This window comes from Pagrus pagrus (assembly GCF_965226575.1).
Source record: "Pagrus pagrus genome assembly, chromosome: 5".
Taxonomy (NCBI): Eukaryota; Metazoa; Chordata; class Actinopteri; order Spariformes; family Sparidae; genus Pagrus; species Pagrus pagrus.
Genome location: NC_140189.1, coordinates 22,905,647 through 22,927,853, shown reverse-complemented (window position 1 = coordinate 22,927,853; position 22,207 = coordinate 22,905,647). Strand labels below are relative to the sequence as shown.

Here is a 22,207-nt window from a genome sequence, read left to right as displayed (position 1 = left end):
TCGAAAATGTCTCTTTTACTTGACAGACATTATATGTGTGATAAATGGCACAATTCAAACGGGTTTTTTTTTTAAAAATGTCTGCATTCACGAACAGAGTTTTTCAGGAAGGGGCGTGCGAGAATATGAGAAACTTATTTATTTCAGTAGTGATGTTAAGATCCGACCTGTCTGACGCACAGTTTTGCTTTGACAGTAATATAGATTGAAAATCTTCCTAAAACCAAATCTACCCAACTGGCCGGACTATACTGCTACTTTTAGGTCAAATCAAGGGGTCGGAATATTTGACATATATACACTTTGAAAGAAAAAAACACACCAAAGGAAATTAAATTGTATGTGAGCTAGTACGTGACATGGTTGGTGTGTGGTTCGCTGAGCCTGTGTTGGGGTTTTGTTAGGAGTGCGTAAACGTGCCAAAGGGGCAAGTTTACGGGCGGTTCAAATTCTGTCATTTCCCACAGCACGTGGACGCATCACTAGCGCCTCCATGGAAACGCCCTTTAGACATGCCCTCTACACCGGACGTGCATGCTAGTAATGACCGTTTGTGCACAGTTGATTACCGAATATGTGCTTTTTTACAACTGATATATCATTGCTGTGAATATGTTTAAGACTCATTGGTAACGTTTTGATGAACTTTATCGTGCGCTTAACTGGCCGAAGACTGTTCACACTGCGCGGGCTTGTTGTCAGTCACAGGAGATGATGGAGGTGCTGTTGTTGCTGTGTGCCTGTTTCTGTGTTGGTGAGTAAAACTATATTTAAATCCTCCTCTAGCGAAACTGCGCCTAAGACTATAGAACAGGGAGTATAAAGACTCGACAGTATCAACGTTACAGCCTATTTGAGGTCTGTGGTGAGACGAACATTAGCTCGAGTGCTGCACTTAAAGGTGCTATTGGTAAGAAAAGCTGCTTTTTGAGTGTTATTCCCTGCTCGTCAAAGTCTGACGCTTCGGGATTCATTCCCAAAGCGTTATTATTTGACGATTTGGGAATGAGACAATCAGCCTTTCTTAAGTAGTGTTAGGAAAACAATGTTTTACGTTATTACATGTATGCTTGTATTTTTGTTAAGTCACCATGTACTAGTAATAATAAATTATAATGCAACAAAACAAACAGGAGAACCCTTTATTTATTATTTATGATTATATTGCATGAGATAATAATTTATGCACATAAGTTATAAGATAAATTTCTGCGACTTTGGGGCCATAATTTAATAATCTGAAGGGGTTATTGTTAAAGGTGCGGGATGTAAGTATTGGCCACCAGTTCAAATTCAAATAGGAAGCAGCATATAACTAGAGTAATCGCTATTTGTAGCTACTGTTAGCTAGTTAGCTCAGTTAGCGGTGCAGCTAGGGGTCAGGACGGGGGGCTCACAGCACCATGGGAGTTTTAGTGTTGCTTACACAGCTAGCACAGGAGCCGCAGGCTGACAGGAGGAGGAGGTTTTGGGAAATGCATGCAAGAAGCGGCACCATAATGTAGCCCAATGTCAGACCTGTTATTTCATCACATTCTGTTGATAATTGTAGTCAATGTAAGAATATTTTAAACTAAAATTACTACATATTGCACCTTTTTAAAGTAAATTTGGCTAATGCAAACTTAATTTTACTCGGGCAGCATTTTCATAAAGGGCTTTACTTGTAACAATATATTTTTGTATTGCTATTATTGCTCCTATAATCTAAGTTTTGCTAAAGCAAAAGATCCGAATAGTATTTCCACCACTGTACTCATTAATGATGAGCGAGCATCTGCCAGTGCAGTGTAAAGGCATAGTTACTACGTATAATATGACTTTGATATACTCTGATCCCTGACACAAATGGTAATGTTGCTATACATTCACAAGGTATGTAATCGGCGTTTTTTTGTTGTTGGACTTCCTTTCTAGGCCTCTCGTATAATGAGCTAGAGTATGGGCGCTCATTCACCATGAGGCTGCTCAGAAAGGCTCAATCCCTCACGTTCACCCCTGGATATGATGAGTCAAATGCGACAATCTTGTGGAAACGTGATGACCCTCCAGCCAGCCAGGACAGTAGGTGGAAGGTGACGGGTAGCTACTATGTGATCAATCTTTTGACCCAGGAAGACAGTGGGACCTACATATTGAGAGACAAAGATCGGTTGGCATTGTCTGTCAGGACCATTAGAGTTGTGGGTGAGTCATTATAAACCACTCTCAGCAGCATGATCCACTATCCACTATTCATCCATATGTTTGCTTTGTCATTGAGTAGTCTGATGAACCAACCTCTGCTGCGGCTTTTGGTCTAAATGCAGTATAGTTTATCGATAGGCTCCCACTATGGCTACGCGGTATACGCGGTATTTGCGGTAGATGGTAGAAAATTTGGCCCACGGTAGAGATTTGCGCAGTACCGTCCTACCGTCGATGACGTCATCGCACCTGCCTCAGAGTGAAAATGGCTGCAAGCACAGAGACAGAGGAGAAGGAGGAGCTGGTAAAAAAAAAACGGTGCCACGTCCGTGATTTGAACGTGGTTTGGCTTTAAAAAGTCGGATGTGGAGCAGAAAAAAGTTATTTGCAAGATGTGTGTAGTAACTGTGACCGCCAACAAAGGTAACACGAGCAATCTGTTTTCCCATCAGAAGTCAAAGCATGTGTTCAAGTATGCAGAGAGCCAGAGGCTGCGCTCGGCTCAAACACCTGCCAACACGGGGAGAAACAAAAACATTTAGCCCACTACCTAACAGCAGCCCTCCATTGCGGAAGCTTTTTCCAAGAGTATTCCGTATGACAGAAAGAGCAAGCGATGGAATGACATAACAAGAGCCATCACAACACACTTGTGCAAAGATATGGTCCCTTTCCAAACAGTGGAGGGCAGTGGGTTTAAAGACATGATTAAAACCCTTGATCCACGATACGAACCTCCAAGCCGCAAGAATTATGCAGAGAAAGAAATGCCCAAACTGTATGGCCAGCTCCGAGAGTGAGTTGAGAATGACCTCCGTGAATTAAAATACTACGCAACTAGGGGTGTAATAATACACAAAAATCACGGTTCGATACATACCTCGGTTTTGAGGTCATGGTTCGGTTCATTTTCGGTACAGTATGGGAAACAAAATGCAAAACGTGAATTTGCAATTTACGTAAATACAATTTATTGTAACATTATACAAAATATGAAAATAAAATAAAAAAATAGAATACTGTTGTAAAGTGCTGCCTGGTAATAAGTTTCGTTTCGTTTCTCCAGCTGTTTGGCGGAACTGCGCTGTGCCGGACTCCGTCTTTCTCCGTTGCAATATTTAACCAGGAAGCCGAAGTGTTCCCAAGCAGGAGACTTAAGCGACAGGGGAGGGTCTTCAAGCTCTGGTTTCGCGCTAGCGTCAGCCATGATGGAGCTGCAGGCAGAAAACAAACGCACGCAACTTCCGTTCCGGAAACTCACCCGTGCACAGCCCTGTACCGAACCGAATGTCCTGTACCGAAACACTTCAATACAAATACATGTATCGTTACACCCCTATACGCAACTACTACAGACTTGTGGTCAAGTCGCACCATGGAGCCTTATATCAGCCTCACGATTCATTACATTACTGATGAGTGGAAATTGGCCAGCAGGTGCTTGCAGACTTCATATTTTCCTGATGACCATAAGGGTGAGGCAATAGCAGAAGGATTAAAGCAACACTAGGTAGTTTGGACTCATTACTACCCCCGGCTGGTTGAGAAGCGCAATTATCTGTTACTAGAGTCGTAAATACTGTCGCTGTATGAGCATCCCTGGGGAAAATGACTACACGTGAATTTGTTGACGGAGCCGGCGAATCACGAAATCGTCTGAAAAAACCTCAATCGAGTGCCAACAACAAGCTAGATTCAGAGATAGCAGTTGGTAGTTTGTTAGCATATAGGCTGCACAGCACATTAGCATGCTAGAGTTATTCTCATACGGAGTTGGTTATAGTGATTGCACCGATTAAGATACTTCCAAAACACGACGCTTGGGCGTGAATGTGTTTAGTAACGTCTGAAAATATAACTACGTTTTCGGGAGTTACTGAATACAATCGCAAGTTGATGTTGTATTCGGCGTAATAACTACAACCAACTCGGTATGACAACAGTAAGTAGCATGCTAACGTTACCTCCTGATCACACTGTTCAACAATTACGTTGATTATCTGCGTGAACTAAGAAATCCGCAACTTTTCAAGACAAGACGTTCATAGTGTTTTAGTAAGTTAGTCATCATTTACAGTCACTACATGAAAACATGCAAGCTGACGTTGTGTTTGGCGTAATAACTACAACCAACTCGGTACAACAGTAGCTAAGTAGCATGCTAACGTTACCGATAACAACAATAGCCTGACGTTACCTCCCGACCACACTGTCCAACAATTATGTTGATTATCTGCATGAACTAGGGAATCTGCAACTTTTCAAGACAAGACGTTCACAGTGTTTTAGTAAGTTAGTCATAGTTTACAGTCACTACATGAAAACGAGCAAGCTACCGAAATGGACAGCATTAGCTTATCCCCCGGCTTTATTACGGTTATAAACTGGACAAATAGAGCCCTAATGAACACCACATAACAACAAATCAACTCAAAGTAAAAGTCGGTAAGATAATAAATATGTATATATGTAATATATGACTTACAAATCCAGTAGCATCAAGGCTAGGTCGCCATCAGTTCTTTCAGCTCGCACCACCGAGTGTAAGCTGGTCCAATATTTATCCGTGTCCGGCCCATGTTATATCACTTTCTCTTTTTCTTTTCTACGCCTCCTCAGACAATACCTTCTTGGCTTTTTTAGCTGGCTTGGCCATGGCGTTGGTTTACAAAAAATCCAAGTAGCTGCTGGCTAAATCCATTGACGAATAAACGTGTCGTAAAGCAGGTCGCACTAGACACCCTTACGTCAGGTATGTCGCTACCCACTCAGGGAAGTTACGCAGTGCCGTTTCTGCCGGCGCGACCCCCCTCAGGCTGCAGAGGCGGCACCGAGCATCCTACTAACCGTTATTCTACCACTTAACTGAGTTTAGAAATATTATTTTAAGGTCGAAAAACTACCTAGTGTTGCTTTAAAGGACGCACTGGAGTCATGGGGCCTCAGGGAAGAATCTCAAGTGTGTATTACCACCGACAATGGCACAAATGTGGTGAAGGCAGTTACGCTGAATGACTGGTTTGTTTGTTTTTTACAGAAAATATGCTAAGTTTACTGTAAGTGTTTCTCTTTAAAAATATCTGCAGCTGCAACTTGAGAAAACAATGTTCAGTGACACTTTTGCACACCATAACAAAAGCCTGTTCTGTGTACTTGAAGTAATGTTATTTAGAATAACTTTTTTATTTTTGTGTTCTTTAAAATGTGGAAAATTTAATGTTTGGTAACTTTTGCACTATTTTGGATTGCAGAACCTTTTCACTGTTTTTGCCATTTGCCTTATAGAAAGCCTCTCTTACTTGAAGTACTGTTTACAATATCCACTTTATTTTTGTATTATTGAAGAATGTTGTACCTCTGAGATACTATACTTACTTCTGTTCTTACTTATCTTCTTCTGCACAATAAATGCTCTAAAAACTACATTATATCTTTGCTTTTTTTGTTGTTCTTTAAAATCAACTTAGCTTTGCTAAGGGACTTCAAAACCCATTCAGAAACACTTATGTTATAACTTTTACACTTAGATATATACCGCGATATATACCGTTACCGTGAAGGGATTCAATTTATACCGTGATATGATTTTAAGGTCATACCGCCCAGCCCTAGCTCCCACATCATTCAAATAGGGATTAATTCAGTAAAGTGGCCAGTGGAGGAACAGGAGGCCAATGCTTGAATTTTTGCAAACTAACATGCATAAGATGGTAGGCACGTAACATTTTTAGATACTATAACTATTACTAAATACTACTGCCTGGAACATGTGAGCATATGGATGAAAACTTATCATGATTGAAAAACAGTGTAACTGACATGAATTTAAAGGAACAGTTCCACATTTTGGGAAATTCAGTTATTCATTTTCTCGCTGAGATGAAAAAATGATACCATTCTTCTTATATTCACACCACAAATATGACAATAGAGGAGATGTTAGCTTAGCTCAGCACAGAGACTGGAAATAGAGAAACAGCTAGCCTGTGAAAAGGTAACAAAAAGTGTAAAATCCAGAAGCTGTTGTTTTGGCAGGTGTTATGGGCCAGACTAGGTTAGCTGTTTTAAAATTTTGTGCTAAGCTAACCAGCCATTGCTTGGTCCAGAGGGAAAACAAAGATCTCAGAGGAGCCCTTTAACTAGTAATGATGCAAAAGGGAAAAGTGGGCTGTGAGATTCCCTGTAGGTATGAAAAGGAAAAGTAGAATCTGAGGTTTATCATGCAATACATGTGGCCTGCGTGCTGCACAGTGCTGCAAATAAAACAAGACGTTGGTGGTCAACACACTTGTGTGTGACATCCTCTGCCGTCAAGGGACTTGGATGAATAAACTGAGCACGCTATATAAGGATTTTAATGGTGCTTAGATGTCTACCACTGATCTCAGCACAAAAGTAGTCCAATGTAGGACACCTGGTGGAGTGGCAATACTTTGGAATAGTAGATGTGACCCACTGGTAACGTAACGTAAGACTGAATATTAATTGGGCTATTGGGTTAGAGAAACACCTATAAAAGCATATAGAAATGGTGCCATGCCGCCAGTCTGAGTGAAGCGCAAGCCACTTTTCATTTTTTTGATTTTGTGCCTGGTGGCAGATAAAATTCTCATCTCATCTCATTTTCTTGACCGCTTTTCCGTATGGGTCGCGAGGATGTTACCGCTTTTATCCCCCCCTTTCAGGGGGTTGCGGGGTTACTGGAGCCAATCCCAGTTTCCATATGGGCGAAGGCCAGGTTATATCCCTGGACGAGTTGCCAGCTCATCGCAGGGCCCTTTCTGACAGGTGCCAACTGCACGTCAGGAGCCAGGAGTCAGGGTTCAGCATCTTGCTCAAAGATCCTTCGGCATGTAGCTTGGTTCCACCCAGGGGAGCCGGGGTTCGAACTGGCGACCGGACACCCGCTTTACCCACTGAGCTACAGCCGCCCCCTTCAGACAGGCAGATAAAATTGAATAGTGAAAATAAGGTCAATAATGACCAATCTACACGCTAGTGGTGTCATTATTACCTCCACCAAAGAGATTATGTTTTCACACGTCCGTTTGTTTGGTTGGTTTGTCAGCAGGATTACACAAAAACTACGGAACGGATTTCCACATACTGTAACTGAATGGATGGAGGATGGATCTTGGCCCAAAATATGTAGGATACCTAGGATTTATACATCATTAACTTTTGGAGCAGACCTGTTCTCACTTTCCTAAACAGTGTGAGATAGACATTTTTGTTAATGTTGATGAAGAAAATCAGGTCTATTTAAGTGTATGATATCTACATCTAGTTTAGGAGAGTAACAGATATTCCTCTCTAACTGACAACCAAATCATATTGATCGGCCTAGTGAAGCTCATGATGTCCCTCTAGATTCTATCTTTGTCTGTATATACATATATGGATGTAATCGAATTTGGTATCAATCTTCTCGTCTAACTCTCAGCAAGGAAGCAAATTAACGTATTTCGCAAAATGTTGGACAATTCTTTTAAGATGATTACAGCTGCCATGCTATGTGAAAGACAAAACTAGAAACTTACACCAAGAACCAACACTACACAGGATGGGTGTTTGGTGTTCAAAGGATTTTTTGGTGGAGATTCACTTTTTTATCCTCTGTCTTGCTCGTCCTCTCTTCCAGGACTAGAGAGGTCCTTTCAAAACACTGCTGGTGAAAGCTTCAACTTCGCCTTCGATCTGGAACCGACCTCCTGCCACATTTACTTCTTCCCAGAAAGTGACGGAGTAGAACATCAGATAGTTCGTCATGGAAGGCTACGGCCCAATCCGGAGTGTTCAGGGTTTGATATGTCAGGGGGATGTGGGGTTTCAAATACGAACCCCCAGACATCATGCAGCGGGCGCTATGAGGTCCGAGATTCAAAGGGCAACAGGGCCTTAGTGGCGACAGTGGAGGTCAAGGGTAAGTAACCTGCGTGTTTTATAATACGTTTCAGATTTCTGTTATTTTTAGCCTCTTTTGTTTGTTTTTAGCTTTATATGTTTATCCAAAGCCTATTATATCTATTTACTATTATCTACAACCTAGTGGTAGGTCTGCAACTAATGATCATGTCTTCCATGCAAAACGTTCTTAAAAAAACTCCTCTTTCAGTCTGTAATTGTCATGAAATTACCATTATGTCCGAGACAAATTTAAAGTGATAAACATCAGAGAAAAGCAGGATAGAGGCTGGAAATAAAGCAGCAAATATTTGACTTTTTTCAAATTACAGGAGTATTAAATTATCACATTAATTAATTAGTTTTTTGGTCTATAAAATGTCAGAAAATGGTGAAAAATGTGTTTCCCAAAGCCCAGGAGGACATCCTCAAATGTCATGTTTTACAACAACCCAAAGATATTCGGTTTACTGTCATGGAGGAGTAAAGGAAGCAGAAAATATTATAGTTGACAATTTATTGATTAATTGTTGCAGGTCTATTTCCCGATACACTGACAATTTGGATGATGACAGATATTTATCGACAGTGTTGTAAACTCTATGCTCAGGCCACCACATTGCTTTGGAAGTTTAGTTTGTGTTCTGTCAGTGTAAAAAGCTCAGTATTTGGAGCTACCTGTGCACATGTGTACAGCTCAAGTAGTATGCAGAAGCTGTCAGTGGCTTACAATGATGCAGCTTCAGATTCCCAGATGGCATCTAAGACATCGAATATATGGTTTTGTGTGTCGCTGGGATGAATCAAAGAAGAGCATCATAGAAGCTTTAATCAGTTCGAGGAGGAGCTCCTCTTGATACTCATCTGGGCTCAGAAAACACTGGCGCAATAGCAAACATGAACTTTTTATTCATGGAACAATGAGTTGTTGTGGTTTCATCATTTTATTATATCATCTTATTCTGTGGTTTATAGGCACAATTCCTCTTTAACTCTCAAATCTGGACTCTGTCTATCACTCTGCCCTGAAATTTATTACTGATGATGTTTATGGTGCTGATAATTGTATTCTATATAATGAACTTGAGTGGTCAAGTGGTTGATGGTATCAAGGAAGCAAATTAACATATTTCCCAAAATGTTGGACAATTCTTTTAAGATGATTACAGCTGCCATGCTATGTGAAAGACAAAACTAGGAACTTACACCAAGAACCAACACTACACAGGATGGGTGTTTGGTATTCAAAGGATTTTTTGGTGGAGATTCACTTTTTTATCCTCTGTCTTGCTCGTCCTCTCTTCCAGCACTAGAGATGTCCTTTCAAAACGCTGCTGGTGAAAGCTTCAACTTCGCCTACGATCTGGAACCGACCTCCTGCCACATTTACTTCTTCCCAGAAACTGACCGAGTAGAGCATCAGATAGTTCGTCATGGAAGGCTACAGCCCAATCCGGAGTGTTCAGGGTTTGAAATGTCAGGGCGATGTGGGGTTTCAAATTCGAACCCCCAGACGTCATGCAGCGGGCGCTATGAGGTCCGAGATTCAAAGGGCAACAGGGCCTTAGTGGCAACAGTGGAGGTTGAGGGTAAGAAACCTGCGTGTTTTATAATACGTTTCAGATTTCTGGTATTTTTAAGCCAATTATAACCAAAGCCTATTATATCTATTTACTATTATCTACAACCTAGTGGTAGGTCTGCAACTAATGATCATGTCTTCCATGCAAAACGTTCTTTAAAAAACTCCTCTTTCAGTCTGTAATTGTCATGAAATTACCATTATGTCCGAGACAAATTTACAGTGATAAACATCAGAGAAAAGCAGGATAGAGGCAGCAAATGTTTGACTTTTTTCCCAAATTACAGGAGTATTAAATTATCAAAATCTTATGCCCATCAACTAATTGACTCGTTTCAGCATCACCTTATGATACCAAAGAAATTGGAAGGGGCATCGGCATTTTCTGCGCTGTAGTTGGCTGCTGTGGCTTCTTGAAGCGCTGCTGCGGTGGGAAGAGCTCCTCCAAAGAGGAGCAACCTGAGACTCCTGATGAGGGACCTGCGGTGCATTACCACGATGTGAGCGCACTGCATTAAATTTACATGACTTTTTTTTTTTTTTGGTGTGTATAGAAGTGTAAAGTTAAAAACGCTGCTGTACCCATTGTGTTTCTGTAATTCAAATTACAGTTTGACCATGAGCCTGTTGGACCAAGGCTAGAACAACCCTACCCTGCTCAGCCCTCGCACACTCCGACTGGCCCGCTGGTTGGTGTCTTTTGCATTCTCCTCTTTTGTTTATTCTGTCCCTCTTCACTACTAACGTGTGGCTCCTCACTCTGCAGATCAACAATCCTCCCACGACTGTGCCGCCAGCTTATTCTGAGGTATGAACTGCTCCCCATATAAGTCTGAGCATGCACACACACAATAAGTATATTTCAACATTTATTTACAGCTAAGGCAAATTATAAATCATTCATGCCCCCTTGTAAAATCAAATACAATACATTAAGTTCTTCCTGTGTGACCTGGCATTATCAAGCTGTCCACTTGTGATCGGATCACTCAGAACAGATGTTAATACCAGGTCTGAATTCCCCCTCTGTCTCCAAATTGTAGGTGTCCTGTTAGGTGCATTTCCTTCCTCAGAAAAGTTTTCAAAATAAGAGTCTCATTCTATGAAAACAAAAACACAATGATTCTTAGTTTCAGGTGACTACACACTAATGAAAACATAATAATGAATATTTTATTCCATACCTGCTCATGAATCCTCCTAAATCCTACATACTCCATACTACATATCTTATACTTATTGTTATACTAACAGTACAAACAATGTATTATAACTGACTAAATCCTCACTCTGCAGATCAACAATCCTCCTACGACTGTGCCGCCAGCTTATTCTGAGGTATGAACTGCTCCCCATATAAGTCTGAGCATGCACACACAATGTTTTCAACATTTATTTACAGACCAAATTGGGATTTTTGAGCAGCTCTTCAGCGTGTTGTTTGTGATAGTCTGAGACTGTTCAGACCTGGTATTGACATGCATTCTAAATGATCTGATGTGTACAAGTGGGCAGCTCTAAGTGTGGGTGTGAACACTCCCTGGACATGTTTGAGATCTGATCACTCAGACCACCTTTGGAGGTGGTCTGGGACGCATGTGACCACTTTCTTTTAGCAACGTGTACGTACATGCAAGACTGTCCATTTGTCGCGGCACTGCTGTACCAGCCTGTCTGCTTTTGTTTATGAAATGTGTCTTGAGTATAGTTTGTTAGTCTGTTTGAACACACTGATTTCACCATTTACACTAAATATATGAAAGAAGACAGGACTTTATTGATGGTTAACATGTCAAATTTGAACAAATACAGTAAAGGGTAACCTATATTGACTACCTTATTGACGCTCGTGGAGAAAGTCCCCAGACTCCATTAAATAATAGCTCAATTTTGTAAGTTGTTGAGTTAGAAAAAACTTTATACTAATTGTGAAACGCTGTCTCTGAAAAATTCGTAAGTATTTGGCCCTTCTTGTTAATTCGGCAAATGTTATACATGAAGATATTTCCTTATTTATGTAGTAAACATTGTTTTCGTTTGTTTGAGTGATGCAGGTGTATGTTTGCATATACAGCAGGGAAGTGAGATCCAATCACAAGGGGTCACTTGAGACACATGATAATGTCAGGTGTGACCTGGCGGACTTAGAGCTGTCCACTTGTGATCGGATCACTCAGGACGGATGTTAATACCAGGTCTGAATTCCCCCTCTGTCTCCAAATTATAGGTGTCCTGTTAGGTGCATTTCCTTCCTCAGAAAAGCCAATTTTTCTTAGAAATTTTCAAAATAAGAGTCTCATTCTATAAAAACAAAAACACAATGAGTTTCAGGTGACTACACACTAATGAAAACATAATAATGATTATTTTATTCCATACCTGCTCATAAATCCTCCTAAATCCTACATACTCCATACTACATATCTTATACTTATTGTTATACTAGCAATACAAACAATGTATTATAACTGTGGTTATAATGTGACATGAATATTCTCCATGCTGCGCCTGTGAAACAAGCTAATATGTCCGTCTTTTTCTTTCCAGGTTTTTCCAGCTCCAGCAGAGCCAACAGTCGCTCCAACCGTCCCTGTCGAATCGGATGGCGAGCCGCGGTTTGAACTGAAGGGGACGTCCTTTTCCTCTGCGCCCCCGCTCGGTTCAGACTCACCTTACGGTGACGTTTATACCTCAGACAAACTCAACTTCCTCTGAAAGCCTTCATTTTAAAAGTTGAACTCATTTGTTAGTGTGACGTTAAAGAGAAAGTTCAACAATTGGGAAAGATACTCATTCACAAGTGGCTTCTTGAAATCTCTGCTGGTTGCCTAGCAACTGGTCACAGCCAAGAAATAGTCCGGCACATAACCCCCAGGGAAACAGCCATTTGTTGTTTTTTATACGATAAAACAGGATAAAACAGGTTAATTAGTGAGCTTTAGAGGTGCTGGTATGCAAATGTAATTACCTCTGTACATAGTCAAGCTAGCTGCTTATCTTTTTCTAGTCTTTATGCTTAGCTAAGCTAACCTGCTGCTGTTTTTGGCGTCATATTTACTGCACAGATTTAAATGTAGTGTCAATCTTCTCAATTAAGTATCGGTGCGAAGTGGATAAACATATTTCACAAAATGCTGGACTAAAACCTACACAGAAAGACACACACATCCACAAACCTGTTCTTCCAAATTCTGCTATATTCCCGATGTTTTAAGGTGCGTTCACACCGGACCTTTTTTTATTTTTGTCGCTGTCGCTCGTGTCGCTGCAAAAAAATCGCTCTGTTGCTGAACTGCAGCGACATTTCGCCTGATTAACCGCTCAGTCACTCGTTTGCATTGACTTAATATGTAAACTTGTCGCCAGTGACAAAAATGAAAGGTCCGGTGTGAACGCACCTTTACTGTGCCAAATTTTATAACATTTGCTTGAAAAAAACAGAGATGGAACGAACACTGTGTTTTGTATTTGCGTCAGTCCCATTTATTTATGTTTTACTATGAACATCAAAGGCCTCGTGTGCCGAGCAAGAGCACAAAAGGTCACAGGTCCAAAGCCATAGGTAAAAGGGCATTTTTTCAATGAACAAAACATGCACTCTTAACTGAGTGACTGCCTTATTTACAATAATCTCATACCTCAGGAGTCTCATGTAAGTGTCTCAGACGATGATAGGTGCTAACTACAAACAAAACTCATTACGTCATAACAATGTTATGAGTTTATAACTTGTATGTTGAAGTAAACATGTATGTAACGCTGTGATCCTACCCTCTCACTGAAGCTACATAGTGCAGAAACAAGTGATTGGGGGTGGAGTGGCTGAGACAGAAGCCCTATTCACACTGCCTTTGAGTGCGGGAATCATGCATCGTCCTCTGTGTGAAAGTTTCAGATGCGGAGAGGGGGAAAAGTATCTTTGCGGCTCTGATGCGCCTCCAGAGGTAGTATCAGAGCCGCAGCAGAGGCGAGTTGGCATCTCTGCGAATGGATAAGCCGGAGGCACGGAGTGGGGGCGTGTCGATCTGATGGTGTTCACAGTCTGATAACCAAACAGATCCTTCACTCATCAAATAAAAGAGAAATGACCCGCAAAGCAACATTACAGGACCAGACAACAGTAATGTGGTAACTGGTAGTGTCCTTGGCAACTTATATGAGGAAAAAAATACTGCAGTTATACGGGGAGAGGCCTCTGTCATCCTGTCTGTCCACGTGTTTGTCTCCTTCCACTATTGTGTTGTTGTAGTTACTGTCTTGACTTCAGTGAAATTTCCCCCAGAAAACAGCATCCCTCCCCGCGATTGAGAGAGTCAGACAGCATCCTGTTTACTGATGGTGATTATGTAATTATGTAATTTAGAGCGAAAAACGTAACTTTGTCACTTTCCAGGATGCATAATCACAACACATTATAACTGCATTCATATGATTATTAACAGTCAGCGGGTACATGTTTAGATTAACAGGTGGACACGGGGGGGGAGGGGGAACACAAAAAATCAACATCATGACGTGTACCGTCGTGCCTCCTTTGGAGCATTCACTGCGGAGATAATGCAGAGTCTCTGTGTGAAAAGGACTACTGACACCATTCACCCTATTAAAAGACACTGCACCATCAAAATTATTTTGACGCTGTCATTTTAAGATCAAAAAGTTACACAATGTTGCTGAAACTTCAAATGAGCTGTAGATGTTATAGCTACAGTAGCTGCAGGAACATTTTCATTTGCTCACACACACATATCCAAATGTTCTTAAGTTGAATTATAGTGATTGTATAAAAATATCGAAGGCAACAGTTGCCTTTTCCTTGTGCTTACTTTACATTGAGAGTGACACAATGACAGAAAAGTCACCTCTGGACTGCACTTGTGTCAATTCTGAGCCTTAAATGCATTTATTTAAAAGTCTAATGTGACATACTGTACATCTTTCAATATATTTGTGACTGTCACTACACTAAAAATGGAATTATAGCTGTATTTGGAGCTTTGATATTTGTCATGATGTATAGGTCAGTCCTTTTTATTTTAATTGTTCATTTTGCATGTCTGACTTACATGAATGTTGTGTGTCTATATATGAATATAGAATATAGATAGTATATATATAATATATTTTTTTGTCGCACTAACTGGAAGCTTTTTATGAACATGACATGAGGAGTTGTCAAATATTTCTTAAAAAGTGAGCATTTTGTGTTTGTGTCTTAGTGTATATTCACTTTGTGTCATTAAACCTCATAAAATCCTACTGAATGCTGTTTGTACTTGTTTTACCGTCTTAATGTGTAGCACAGAAATTCTGTGACGACGGTAAAAGCACCACCCACCCAACATGTCGCCACACAGCCAAAAGCTCATCCAAGCATATAAATTCTTTCCCACCATACCAACTAGTTTACAGAAGAAACTCAACAGAGCAGAAGTTACCTTTTGTGTGTTGTTAAGAGAAACAGCAGAGCCATAAATCTGTTGTTGTATGAGACAATAACAGATTCCTTGTTGACACATTTGTTACACTGAGTGAACCTGGAAATCTTCCAAGTTTGTCACGTCATTGCTCTACTTGGAACTACAATGGATTAATGTATAAAATGTACTGCAACACCTGCAACTATTACTATGAGAAATGGATTAATGGCTCCAAGCTGATTGATTGTGACTCATCTAGAAGATGGGCCCACTTCCCGAGTTTGGAAGTGTTTCCTCCGACTTTGGTGAGTAACATGAACACAAGCCGGGATGTGGGAGCAGCATGGTTGACATTTTGGATTCTGTCACTCAGAGCCTTTAAACAACACATTGGCAGCTGTTTCCAATATTTGAGTGACAAGGAAGAGCAAAGGAAATGTGAGACATTCATCTGCCCAGCAGAAGCTCGTTTGTACCAATATTTTCTCTGACTTTCTGAGTTGCACTGACTTGAAGGGGCGTTTAAGTGAATTTTCCCAGTCGTAAACATTTTTCTGATTATTCTGACACCGCATGAATGCACTATTAATTAAGGTTTGGGACCCAAGATGTTGTAGTTAGTTAAATCTCTTGTTTGAGTTGTTACGTCAAACTCTACAGTAAACAGTTGCTTTACAGATTCAACATACGCAATTATTTGGAGTTTTGTTTCCAACCATGTTACAAATGTAAATCCAGTGTTTAGTCTCTTTCAGCTTGCTTTTGCTCTCCAACTTGTCAGTAAAATATGTTTTTCTTTTTCACTGAAAACAGTTGTGCTACAACTGAAAATGAGGCTGTGAGACTGAACGAAAACGGTGTTGTGGGTCTGGAAAACCAAAACAATCAGCTGAAAGACGCAGGAAAGTCCCAGGTGATAATTCTTTGTGATCTTGTCAGTACATGTGACTCCGATCACAGTACTTCGATGCATTTTATCCATTGTGATCACAGCAGCGTTTAAGTCAAACGTTCCATTTAAATATCTTCTCACATGCATTTATCAACGATTGTGACTCGGAGCTTCTCATATTAAGCATTTTACTACAAAAACATTTAGGTCTAGAATCATATCATCATCCCTCTCCATCTTTATCTCTGTGTTGATGCAGAGGGATGATGACACGGTTTGACCTCACAGTTTAACTCTGGAGTTAGTTACTGTGTGGATCCATATTTGGCTCACTTGGCACTCCACCACAGCAGGAGCGTAGGAGCGGAGTGAGTTGTGTTGCTGCGGGGTGAGCTCACAGGAATGATAACTATGGCACCGAGGTCAGGTTGTTCCACTTGGCTGGAGCGCGGGGAAGGTCGCTGGTGTGAACCCGGAGGATCAGAAGGGCTTCCAGCTGACTGAGCAGCAGAGAACCAATCAGGCGACTGAAGTGTCAACAGACCACCGGTCAGCCTGGGTTGAAGGTACTAAATTGGTCGACATAATTCGCACTGAAATTAAATGTTTCTTTCTAGTCAAAGCCAGTTACCTGTTGCGTCTAATATGGACGCAATATTTTTTGGACACAGTTTAACCATGACGATCAAAGGGGCTCTTTGTAGCAATTAACATGTATTAATCACTTTTTTTATTGGCCATTTGCAAGCAGATTCTAACGTGACATGAAAAATGAGACCATCCCCGTCTCTCTCGGTTGCCCATACAAGAGTGTGGACGGGTTCGTTTGAGTTGTTTAATGCTGCTGGACTGTGGATTTCTTTGCGACGGAAGGGTCGGATTTTCCTTGACAGTCCAAAGGATGTGACTTTGTTTTGCCTCCAGCTTTTATTTGTATGAGACAAAACAGAAAGAGGACAGTTTACAATCTGATTTGAGAAATTATCCAATCCTCTGTGCACACTAGTCTTAATATTTGCAGCCATTTGAGGGGACAGTCCACCTCAAAATCAAAAATAAATATTTTTCTCAATAGGGGCTCACAAGCTGAATTAGCTAATGTTACAGCTCAGCTGAAGAGGTCGGCATCAACAAGGTCTGTGGATTATCTTGAGTAACCGCGTTATGATTTCTGAAAAGAGACATTGCTGTTGAACTTTTTGACACTTTGAGCATCACAAGCATCAAGAGTGCCATCTAGCTCCATTATATTTCAGAGAAGGCGGACATCTCTACGCTAGATATCCCCTAAACTCTAGATGAACACATAGCACTACAGGTAAGAGGAAAAATATGCATCTTTGATTTTGGGTTGAACTGTCCCTGTAATACCATTGTGTGTGATTGCAGTTATCTATCATAGAAAAAATATTCAATGTAGTTTCATTATTTGGGCTTTTCTGAAGGCAAACAAAAAGAGAATTTGTGATTAAAAATCCAGAGACTTTATTTCCCATAATAGTTTGACAAACATACGATAGAAACCATCAATGTTACTATGAACCAGTATTCCCACCACCTTTGTCCATCTTAACTCTTTCTCCCGTCACCCTCTCTGGTCACTATTCACCTTTCCTCTTCTCGACCGCCTTCAGCCGGCCCTCCAGGCTGTTCAGACGGTGCTCCACTCCGCAAGTCTTTTCAGAGCCCGAAGTGAGCAGCGTCAACAGGACGCACCCCAGCACCAGGCCGCCCAGTCGAACCGCCGTGGTGTCTGCACTGGCAGTCTTGTCGGTCACGATCAGTCCGAAAAGCCAGAGCGCCAAGACGGTTTTCACCACCCAGAACACCCGCCTCACCACGCAAATCAACAGCCGGAGAACGATGGTCAGCACCCAGTAGCCAATGAGGCCAACCAGACCCCACTGGGCGATGGCGGTCACGCCCTCTGGAGTGAAGCGGGGCAACGTCAGAGCAACTGTTGAGGAAGGAAATTCAGCTTAGGCATATTGTCATGAGGAACAAAATACCTGTGTGTCACACAGGAAGGAACAGAAGTAAACACTCACACTTATAAAGGAGTGGCAGACAAACTGCCAGAGGGAGAGGCAGGTCTGCATATTTGCACTTGCCCTTGAAACTTTCTTACTTCAGCAGACAATTGGCTGCAGTGAACTACACATACAAGGTGGAGAAAGTGGAGCATGCAGCAAAACATGGGCAGTCCGTGTACCCACCATCGAAGCCCGTGACCCTGAGGATCTCTGTGACGTACACAGCGATGACATTCAGGCCGCTGGCAGCTCCTTCAGCCAGGAATCGGATCACCGTCTCGAAAAACTGTGGAGGAAGGGTGGAGACGTTTGACTTGTTAAACTAAAAAATGAAGAGGCAGCATTTTAACCATGCAGAGAAAAGATACAGATTTATTTACAAGAACACAGCCAGCCTAGATGTATCCTCGTTGCTCCAATGCACAGAACACATACTAGTTAAAGACTGAACGTGCTGATGAGGTGCACCTTATGATAGAAGAGGTGCTCTATTGTTGACTTGGACAAACAGCTGTGCATGCAAGTGACAGCCGGGCAGTGCCCCTCTCTATTCCTGTACAGCCTACGCTCACCCCCCTCCAAAATCACACAACACACACACACATACACAGAGTAGCCTTGCCAGGCAAGGTCAAGGGTAGCCCTGTGAGTTAGACAAGTTTCTTATCTGCACCTGTTGCACTACACACTGGCGCATACGTGAGGACTGTCCAGCATGTCAACACGAATCAAGCATCTGTCGCTCCGTGTCAGTGCGTGTATATCATCTGAAAACACACTTAATCATTTACTGCTCTGGTGTTATGAGGCTCAGTGTGCACGCCAATTATATACTTAAATATTTTAAAGTGAAGCCCGATCCATTAATACCAAAGGCAGGCTGGTGTAGCCACAGACTTTTCAGAAGGTGTGATGCAGCCCACGCTGTCGGCTCTTTGTTTCAAACAAAAAGCCTGAAATGCAAAATTGCATGGTGTTGTTCTGTGCGCCATTAAACAGACAATACAACACTTTCTTTTATTTCACTTGCCTGAAGTGGCTCTATGTAACCTAAAAAAAATAATGAAAATGATCAACATGTGAAGAAATAAGAATGTTGACGTGTCAAAGACGTCTATGTGCTGTGATGCAGAGATATCTACTGAAGTCAGCATGCAAAGCAGCTAGCCGCGGCCTGTGCTCTCGGTACGGACTGCTTACTGCATGGCTAACTGAGCTAACTAGCTGAAGGCAGCTACGGTTAGCAGTATTTATGTATGAATTCAAGAAATGGCCAATTCTTACATACTACACCTTTAACTTTTCTTCATGCAAGCTATTTTTAAGCACTTTTTTTAAACCTAATCATGCTTCAAAAAGTGGTGAGGACGTGTCCACAGTGTCCACCGGTGTAAATGACACCCGTCTATCAGTGTGATGTGTTTCAGGACTCATAGAAAAAAACATTTCTAATCCAGGGATCACGTACACACCCTACACTTTGCATTCACAGCTACCGGCTGAGTCATGTTGAACAATTTCAGACTACTTGCCAGCCAACACAGAATCTTATCACTACAGGCAGGACTATAATGTGGCCTCTCATGCAAATATCACTGTATAGACACGGCCACAGCTTCACCACAGTCATGCTCCTACTCTCTGCACCAACTATGGGCTGACATGAGCTAAACAGAGCCACATGAGAGGACTTTGTTTAGGGGACCATGTCAGGGCAGACTAGGATGGAGGCACCCAGGAGGTTTCTTACCATGGCCACCGTATAGATGTTCTCCTGACCAAGCATTGACTCAAGAAACAACACAGCACTCTGGGGAAGAGGGAGCCACAGCGGGGTGGAAGCAGGGAGACAGAAAGAGTGTGTGTGTGTGTGGATGGATGGGTGAGGGGGGGATGCATGGATATAAGAAGACATGAAATGAGGGCAGAGAAAATGAGGGGATCAGGGGAGAGATTAACAAGTTGAGGGGCATGGGGCGGGGAGAGGAATGTGTGTGAGGGGTGAGGAGATGCATGGAGAGAGATGACAGGGTTGGAGTTGAGAATTAGTGATCAGGTTCAGTTATTGATCAAGAAAGAAGCGTGAAATTAGATTAAATATTAAGAAAAGAGGAGTGGAGAGCCACTTCCTGGTGCAGCAGGGAGAGAAAACAGTAGGCTATCAACCGGTGGGTGGTGCACCCCCTCCTCCTCCTCCTCCTCCTCCTCCTCTCTGTACCTCAGCAGCTGAACGTATCACGCCGCTTCCCACCACCGACTCCGCGTAACGCTGGACCTCCTGGCAGGTTCCGGTGATCAGGGTGCGGAGGGTGACCGCCGGTTGGCTCTGGTCTGTCGACTTGGCCTGCTCTGCTTCGGCTCCAGCCCAGCCCACCGCCAAGCCGAGCACCAGCAGGGAGATGGTGAGGAAAAGCCGAGCCATGGCACATCCACCGCGCCCACAGCCAGGCGCACGAAAAGTCATTGCTGAAGATTTAAAAAAAAAAAAAAAAGGTGCAGAAAAATGTGTGAAGGCTGCAGGTGGGAGCAGGTTGAGCAGCTCGTGTTCAGGACAGGCTTGGAAATCAAAGACTTAAAAATGGCTTCTGTTGAGAGCACTCATTCGCCACAGAGCGATGTTTAAATCGACATGCTGCAGATCGCAACAGGCACAAAAACCAAAAACCAAAGAACAAACTTCTAAAAATAACACGCACACTTGTTCAGGTGTCCAATCTGAAAAATCAGACTGAATTAGAGGGTTCAAATCAAACAGGGACTCAAGGCGAGCTGAGGATTTAATTATAAACTTTGGCAGCCGCTATATACCCAATCTAGGATCGCTCCGCTCCGTCAAGGACGCTCCAGCATTAACAGCGGCTATATTTGGTAAGAAACCCCTTCAAGGCTTAGATCCAGCAGTGGTTCGGGATATGTGATCATCCGCGGAGATGCAGCAGAGAGACGCCAGAAATAAAATTGTAAAACAATGAGCGCTCAGATGTGTCCAAAAGTTTCCGCTGCAGCTTTGCGCGTAAAAAGAAAAAAAGGATATAAAAAAAACAAAACGCGGTGACGTCGCGCTGAACACGAGCCTCCCAAAGCCTCTTATTTCAGCCCTGAGCTCCGCACCGCTCAACTTTGGTGCTCCTTTGTCTCCGAGCCTGCATCGAGTGAAGCCGCTGCGATGGATTATGTTGCACAACCTTCACAAAAAACACCCTTGTCGCTGCTCCCGCATGACGCTCCCTTCCTTCCAGCGTTTCTAACGACAGTTTCCACTATGCAAACACGTCTACATGTTCAGGGAGGAGGAGGAGGAGGAGGAGGGATAAACAGAGATTTGCACTCTGGGACATGTGGTTTAATGTGTCGGGTCAAATGTTAAGATATTTCGCAGTGACTTACAGACATGATGTGATTCAAGTCATTTTTTCTTGGGCAGTTCTTAGTTAAAGGGTGACTCCACCAATTTTACACTTTAATGTGTGTTTACAGGTCTTTGGGAGTACAACTGCAATATATATGTGAAAAATATGAATATAAAAACCTCTTTGTGGCTCCAGAAGGAGCTGTATGTAATCTGATAAATTGCCTCCGGTGATGTCACTCAGTGGTTAAGTTGCATTGTGGGTAATTGAGGCACCAGGCAACAAAAATGTGTGGTATGTGGTTCTACTGGATCGATTTTGATAATCGTTTTTCAAACTGTTCATAATGAGTCCAACTCATTATGTAATAGGAGTGCATTGTCACCCACAATGCAGGTGCAGATGCTTAGCCACCTCTACACTCTTCGCGGGAGTTGTGACGCTCAAACGAATTTATCCACCGTTTTACAGACGCTTCTTTCAAAATGGATCCATCGTTGTTTTCTCTTCTGTCACAACTGTTTCTGGCACATTCGTGACGTGGAACACAACGTCACTGATGTACAAAGTAACGCTTTGTATGCGGGAAGTAGGAATGGGGTCAATAGGCGATTTTTAGCGGGCTGACTCACGTTTAAAATACCTGTGTAGAGCCGCTTATTCGGTATAAGTGATATCACTGGAGGCAATTTATTAGATTACATGCAGCTTCCACGGGAGCCACAGAAGTCTTTATACTACTTTTTTTCACATATGCAGTGGTACTCCCCCAGACCTCTAAACACACTTTAATGTGTAAAATTGGCAGACTTACCCTTTAAGGCAAGTCCCAAGTCAAG

General features: G+C 42.2%; 2 protein-coding genes across 4 annotated transcripts; one reads left to right on the top strand and one right to left on the bottom strand.

Annotated features, from left to right (window-relative positions):
• The first annotated feature begins 361 nt into the window (after nt 1-361).
• LOC311257603 (uncharacterized protein) lies at nt 362-14,932 on the top strand. Of its 2 annotated transcripts, XM_084353327.1 has the most exons (9): nt 362-754; nt 1,918-2,187; nt 7,829-8,110; nt 9,399-9,680; nt 10,013-10,173; nt 10,285-10,362; nt 10,440-10,481; nt 10,970-11,011; nt 12,221-14,932. In XM_084353327.1, exons 1-9 carry the CDS (start codon nt 712-714, stop codon nt 12,386-12,388), a joined length of 1,368 nt encoding a protein of 455 aa, XP_084209453.1. In that variant the 5' UTR covers nt 362-711; the 3' UTR covers nt 12,389-14,932. The 2 variants fall into 2 exon arrangements, with proteins under 2 accessions (XP_084209453.1, XP_084209454.1); XM_084353328.1 differs by lacking the exon at nt 10,970-11,011.
• Nucleotides 14,933-17,453: 2,521 nt separating this feature from the next.
• On the bottom strand, nt 17,454-21,293 carry LOC311257558 (uncharacterized protein). 2 transcript variants are annotated; one of them, XM_084353240.1, is made up of 4 exons: nt 20,237-21,293; nt 19,769-19,828; nt 18,202-18,304; nt 17,454-17,942 (listed from the first exon to the last, which is right to left on the bottom strand). In XM_084353240.1, the coding sequence occupies exons 1-4, from the start codon at nt 20,480-20,482 to the stop codon at nt 17,587-17,589; spliced, it is 765 nt and encodes a 254-aa protein (XP_084209366.1). In that variant the 5' UTR covers nt 20,483-21,293; the 3' UTR covers nt 17,454-17,586. The 2 variants fall into 2 exon arrangements, with proteins under 2 accessions (XP_084209366.1, XP_084209367.1); XM_084353241.1 differs by lacking the exon at nt 19,769-19,828.
• Nucleotides 21,294-22,207: the final 914 nt, after the last annotated feature.